General features: G+C 53.2%; 1 protein-coding gene across 1 annotated transcript in view; it reads right to left on the reverse strand.

Moving 5' to 3' along the window:
* Positions 1-6,776, reverse strand: part of RBP3 (retinol binding protein 3) — a 12,258-nt gene extending 5,482 nt beyond the window's left edge. Inside the window, exons 1-2 of the mRNA XM_050959237.1 lie at positions 3,729-6,776; positions 1,763-1,812 (exon numbers count right to left, since the gene is read on the reverse strand). Coding sequence (XP_050815194.1) covers positions 1,763-1,812; positions 3,729-6,776 — 3,098 coding nt within the window. The remainder of the gene's footprint in view (positions 1-1,762; positions 1,813-3,728) is intronic.
* Between the last annotated feature and the right edge of the window lie 322 nt (positions 6,777-7,098).

A 7,098-nucleotide genomic window follows, 5' to 3' on the forward strand; every position in this document is an offset into this window, starting at 1 on the left:
CGAGCGAAATGTCAAAAGGAAATAAACAGCATGAAGAGTGAAGAGTCAAGTAGATAGGAGCCAGATTCTAAGATGGTGTAAACTGGCACAGCTCCATTGACTTTAATGGGGTTACACTTATACACACCAGATGAGAACTGGGCCCACAGTTAAATTCTTTCATTTGCTGGTAGTACAATAGGTATTGATTATTTTCCCCGTCTTGACACTGTCCCTTTAAGCAAAGTGCTATGCCTTTATTCGTTAGTGTGGCCAAGCAAAAAGACAAAAGCATAAGCAACCCTTCACCTCTACCACTGAACTATCCATAAACCCCCTTGTTCCTCCCCAAGCACTGACAATACTCCAGAAAGCACCCCCAGGGTTAGAGACTGTGCACACATAATATTTACCTAGGAAAGGGAAGATTTGATATGCAAGGACAGTTACTGTTTAAAATGAATCCTCTTACCAGAGACTTGCATTGAGGAGGCAACCAGGGGCCCCATTCTCAGCTGGATGCAGGACCGATGCTAGGGTGTTGAGCGCCCTAGGCGCACAGCAATTTCGCCGCCCTGCGCGCTGGTGCCGTGGCTCCGGTGGAGCTGCTAATGTCCTGCCTGTGGACGGTCGGCTGCTCCCGCGGCTCTGGTGGAGCTGCCGCAGTCATGCCTGCGGGAGGTCCATCGGAGCCATGCGAGCAGCCGACCGTCCACAGGCACCACTGCGGCAGCTCCACCGGAGCCGCCTGCTGCCCCTTCCAGCAAAATATCGCCCCTCAATAATTCTGGCACCCTAGGCGATTGCCTAGCCTGCCTAAATGCAAGCGCTGGCCCTGGTTGGATGCGCAGAAAATTAACCCCCAAATTTAGAGGGTTAGTAGGAGCTTAGAGTCGAGGGCCCCATCTGTGACCCTTGTCATTTGAACTTGGGGCATCACATGTGGAAAAATCAAGCAGCATGTCCTTTCTGCCTCAGCCCCATGTAACTTACAAGGCCTGGTGTTCATTCACATGGATGTCTCAGTACACAAATGGAAAAGTCCTAGGAGACTTTGTGGTTTGGGGGAGAGAGAGACTGGAGAATCAGCCCAGAGGATAAGCCCGGGGACCTGGAGCGAGGGTTGCTGAATGGGCATCCGTGAGGATATGGGATGCTGCTTCACAGCAAAAGTTTGGGCTATGTTCTGAACAGCAGACGCCTACGTAATGCTAGCCCCTGGGAAACCTGACTGGGCAACTAGCATTTATATATCAGGGAACTCCAGCTAGCACTGACCTTGCTGCTATCACAGAGAAGAGCTCTTCACTCGCTAAGCGCTGGTTTAGTGGCTATGCCGGTGGGCTGGGACACACCAGGGCTCCATGCAAGTCACCTGCATCCTTCCCCTTCTTCCGCCCGCACACTGTCACTTTGTTCGGTTTTATTATCAGGGTCAAGCTAAAGGGAACCTCACTTTTGAGGGACTGGCTGGCTCTGAAGATTGGTGCCTCTCATTTTAGGAAGGATGTAGGCAGTAAGCTGGAGGGGTTATTATGGCAGTGAATGAAACTGCCCTGGGAAAGATTCATCTACTACAATCTGCCACTCCGGAATGCAAGCTTCAAGGTGACCTTGAGGTGTGTGCTCTCTGGAGAGTGGCACTGGGGCTCTCAGGAAAAATGCATAGACAGCACCCCCTTGTGGCAGCTAGAGCAAGGCAGAGGCCAATTTCCATCCTGCACAGAGGGTCAAGAGGGAAGCCGGGCCCCCGTCTCAGAGTTGAGGGAGGCAATGATGTTACTCTGGGCTGAGCCCATTTTCTGCTGGCACTGGGCCAGCTGTTGTAGTTGGCTATGGAAAGAGCAAAGAGGGGAAGTTGCTGGAGCTTCATGGGCCTCTTGCTGCCCCAGTGCTCCCCACAATAGCATCCCCAGCCTCTACTGCTCCCTCCCTGTCTCCAGGTTGAGGCTTTCGCCTCCAACTCTTAGTCCACTCCTGCTCTCACCTCTGAAAATTCCCTAAGCCCAGCCTCCCCTTATCCAGCACTTATCGCTCTCCCTATTTGTACTCTACCATAAGAGAGTCTGCTCCCAGACTGCTGCCCACCCTTAGCTGACTGTCAGACCTTCTCTGCTCCTAAGAAACACATTCCCTCTTGGAGGCTCCTGACCCCTTTCCATTCTCCCCCTCTACTCTTATGGAGGAGCCATCCTACCTCTTCCAATCCCTGCCCTTGACAAACAGGACTGAACAGAAGCATTACTGAGTGCGGGGTGAAATCTTCACCCCACTGAAGTCCCACTGGCTTCACCAGGGCTGGAATTTCATCTCTGAGGTGCTAAGTAAAATTTTTATTCTATGAATCTGCTTCCAACAATCAGGGTTCACCTCAGGCAATAAAAGCCACTCATAAATAACTATTACACGTAGAGGGGAGGACGGGATTGACTTGCTGGATGGCACTTTTAGGGACCTGACAGCAGATCGCCAGTGAGGCATGGCCCATATTTTTGTGGGAGCAAGTAGCTCCCACAAAAGATTCCCTTTAGCCTGGGAACTGGGAGGTGGATGAGCAATGGAACAGAGAATCCACTGATTGGTTTCCCTGTTTTTAGCACAAATTCTTTCTCACAGCCAAGGGAAGGGACAGCACCTCTGGGTGAACAAACCTATAACAAGTACCCTTCCCTGGAAATGCTCAATCGTGATCCCCAGGGCCAGAGACTGAGAGCATGGCAGAGGGTCACCTCCCATGATAAATCATACAAGCCAAAGATCTCATAGGGTGGAAGCCCAAGGATCTCCTTTCTCAGGAAGATGCTCGACTATGTGGTCCGCTCCAAAAGCAAAATAAGGCATTCTTCCAAAGGTGACGTTAAGAGCTCTAGGTGTAAGTTGTCTGGGTCAGAGATGCTATAGCTATAATCAAGGAGGGACCGAGTCCATCTGAGATGTAATTTTAACAAATGACTCCTGGGAGTTCCCTCCAGCACAACATCAAAGAAGAGAGTTTGCTGGGGCATGCCACTGTATGAGAAGCTCTCCCAGGCAAACTGCACAGTGGGGGCAAAAGTGCATTATTAAAAATCAAATTCTCATTGAGGTTATCTAGTGTCTATCCAGCCACATTTCCAAGTCAAAGATCAGCCAAGCTCTCTAATGTTGATTAGGAGGCCAGTAAGGAGTGCATGGTCAATATAAGGGAGTTCCCTACAATCCTAGGAGTCAAAGAAAATGAGATGGTGGGTATGGTCATTTTATACATGCAGAAGGGTAGATTACAAAATGCAAGGACATGTCTCTTGTTGAAGACCCTCAGAGCAACCACTTCATCTCAGATTGAAAAATCGATGCCATCAAGGTAGGTCATGCAAGTAATGTACTTACTGAGGCCAACTTAATACAGCGTGGCAAAACTAGAGCATCTGAGAAGAAGTCAGAAGTCACCTGGTATGTGACATCTTCCATGTAATCAGTGGTATGCTCCCCCCCCCCGGCAACCCCTCCATGTTCACAGGTGAATTCACTGGTCATGGGAGAGCTCATCTCAGCTGCCCCAGAGCAGTGACCGTGCAAGGTCCCCCTACAAAGCCCTGTATGCTCTCCGCCCCTTTGGGTCTTCGCCTTTGTGCTAGAGCCTGGGAAACCTGGGAGGTTTAGAAATATGGGCCAGGAATGTAGCTGGGGTCCTTAACTCGCTGCACATAGCCCTAGAACCCACATGACAGATGCTAGTGAGTCCCAAGCTGAGCATGTGAGAGCCTTACCTGCATTGGCACGATCCCTGGGATGTGATCCTTGGAGTGCTCTGGGATGTGGGCTATTTTCAGGTGCGCATCTCCAGACAGGGCTTGCAGGTCAGCCGCCACCTTCTTGGCCAGCTCCTCTTCGGAGTTAACCATCTTGTAAGTGTCCTTGGAGGCGAGGGTGGTGAGCTTGGTTGCCACGTCAGCCCCCACGTCCGCAAAGGCGTAGTTGTCTGCCACCAGCTTCCCCACCGTCTGCAGCACACCGGGCACCTTGGCGCGCAAGGTGGCGATCTGCTGGGCTGCAGCCATGGCTTCGCTCGCCTGGATGGTGATGTGCGGCTCCACCCCTGACACACTCCACACTTTTCTGGTGAGGGGGCTGAGCACGACCTGGCTGGGGATGGAGGCATACAGAGAGCTGTTACCAATTCGGAAAATGCCCCCCGAGAGCGAGCCGCCCATGGTGGGCTCACCAATGACTGTGGCCCGATGCAGATCCTTCATGGAGTGGGCAAAGGCTTCGGCTGCTGAGCCACTCATGTGGCTGGTCAGGATGTAGATGTCCTTAAGGGAACCATACCTCTGGCCAGTGACTTGAGAGAGGGTCCATACCTCAATGCTCTGGGAGGTGCTGCGGTCAAAGATAGTGTAGAGGTGCTGCCGGGGCTCGGGCTCAAAGAAGTAGGAGCTGAAGATGGGCACGGCGGTAGAGTAGCCACCCATGTTGTACCTCATGTCGATGATCATTGCGTCAGTGCCTATCAGCTTGTCCCATACCAGGCGCACTAGCTGCGGCCCAATGGCCTTCATCGTCTCTGCCTCAGCCATCATGTCGAAGCGCAGGTAGCCTAGGTTGCCTGGCAACACGTCAACCTTGAAAAGGGCCTCAGTGATGTAGACCAGCTCCTCTGGAGTGGGGATCTTGTTGGGGGACTGTTCCTCTGGGGTGGGCTCCACGTGGCTGTGGAAGACATGCAGCCGGTGGTCTCCTGAGGCCTCCTGCAGGTCATTGGTGAACTGGGAGGCCAATGTCTCCAAGTCCACAGCTGAGCGGTAGCCACCTTGGGCCCACTTGGTGCTTAACATGGCACTGGCCTTCCCAGCTACCTCCGGGATGGCATAATGAGCCTCTAATAGCTGTCCAGTGCTTTCCACAAGTGCTCCCATGGCCTGATGGAAAGCCAGCACCTCCCTGGCCTTCTCTAGTGCCTCTTCAGCCAGCACGATGGCATCCGGCACCACACCACCACCCAGCCAGCAGTCTCCATGGTTGTCAACAAAGGTGATGACAGGCACGGTGATGGTGAGGCCCTGGGTGATGTCCTCCACTGGCTGCAGCAGAGGGAAGGTGCGGGTGTGTGAGAGGCTGCCCGCTGTGATCTCGCCGATCAGAGTGGCGCGGCCCAGGGACTGCATGAGGTAGGCAAATTCCTCAGCGGCAGTGGCTGTACGGTGGCTGGTGAGCAAGTAGATGCCACGCTGGGCCCCGTAGGGCTGGCCCAGTAGCCCAGTCTGGCTGTTGTGCTCCTGTGTGCGGTTGGTGCGCCTGTCATAGGTAGTGAAGAGGTGGACAGGGCCGGTGGTAGGGTCCTGGAAGTAAGAGAGCAGCAGGGGCACGGCGCCTGAGGATGGACCCCCAGGATTGTAGCGCAGGTCCACAATCAGGTTCTCAGTGGCCTGGAGGGGCTCCCACACCTTGTGCACGATGTAGGGGCCAAGTTTAGCCAGCACGGAGGCATCAGCAAACTCATCAAAGCGCATGTAGCCCACATTTCCTGGCAGCACTGACACCTGAAACACGGTATCCACCAGGGCCCGCTGCAACTCCTCATTATCGGGCAGGTCAGCAGCCACCGGGATCTCCTCCTCCACGGGTGAGATAGCAGCCTCGCCTGGAGCAGTGACCCGGAGCAGGAGGCGTGGGTCCTCAGACACAGCCTGCAGTTCAGCGGAAAGCTTGGTGGCCAGGTCCTCGACAGACTGGATGGAGGAGTAGTTGAAGGCAGAGAGGTGCTGCAGCAGCACGGGCACCCGCTCTGCCAAGGTGTAATAGTCCTGCAGTATGCCCATGAGGCGGCTGATCATTCCAGGCACTGCCCTGCGAACTGACAGGATGGCCAGGGCCTTCTCCAGGGCCTGCTCCATCTGGCTGGCTACACATGGCAGCACCCCAGTGACCTCCCAGCTCTGCCCACCCCCGTTTAGAGGGCTCACAGACCGCGATACGGGCACTGTCATGTAGAAATGGGAGGCACCGATCCGCAGCTTCTGGACATCCAGCGAGCCCCCAGCTGTCCTCTCCCCCACGATGATGGCTCTGTGCATGTGCTTGAGGATGTAAGCCACATCTTCAGCCACCCCGGTGGTGTGCCGGCTGATCAACACGACAACATCTTTGTCTTTTCCATACCTCTCACCCAGCACGTGGGGCAGGGTCCATATCTCCATGGTGGTGTTGGAGGGCCGGTGATATACCGTGTCCACATGCAACACCTTGTCAGCTTCGTACAGATAGGAGATGATGAAAGGGATGCCAGTGACTTGCCCCCCAGTGTTGTAGCGCAAGTCTAGTACCAGGGCAGAGGTTCCCATCAACGCCTTCCACACCTTTTCCACCAGGAAAGCCCCAATCTTCCGCACAACCTCTTGGCCGATGATATGATCGATCCTCAGATAGCCCACGTTTCCCCCCAGCTGTTCATACTTGATCACATGCTGGATAAGATCCAGGAGCTGCTCCCGAGTGAAGGAAGTCTCATCTTCTTGCTTTGGAGCAACGGGAGCCAACGGCTCATAGGAGATCACCAGCCTTGGGTCATTCAAGGCACCTTGCACACCAGCTGTCAAGACATTGGCCAACAATTTGGGATCTGAGATGTCCAGGATCTCCCCACTCTTGATGGCCTGTTCAATAGCATCTTGCATCCCCACCAGGTTTTCGGGGAAGCAATAATTATCCAGAAGGACCTTGGCCATGTCCAGCACCAGATTTGGCTGGAAGATTTCCTCAGTATACACATTGCAGAAAATCAGAGCTGATAACAACAAGACAGATCCCCCAATCATTTTGAATCATTAGGAGGAGGAAAATAAGTTGCACCTTAATAAGAAATCAGAGATGCTTGTAGATCTAGACAGGTTCAGCTCTCCACTGACCCTCTCTGTCTGTGAATCAGCACTGAAAGTCCAGTGTTAAGTCTGGGAGAACTGACTAGATAAGACTTTTATCTGCATTAAACCTCTAATCTCATTAAACTGGAGTGCATCAGTCAAAGTGCACGAATAGATGAAGTTCAGCATTATGCCACTTTTCAAACCTCTTATGAAACAGTAATGAAGTACAGTCAAGGAGATGTTTATTCCAAGTTGTTGGACTCATAGGTCTCCC

Source organism: Gopherus flavomarginatus, chromosome 6, assembly GCF_025201925.1.
Source record: "Gopherus flavomarginatus isolate rGopFla2 chromosome 6, rGopFla2.mat.asm, whole genome shotgun sequence".
In the NCBI taxonomy this organism is placed as follows: domain Eukaryota; kingdom Metazoa; phylum Chordata; order Testudines; family Testudinidae; genus Gopherus; species Gopherus flavomarginatus.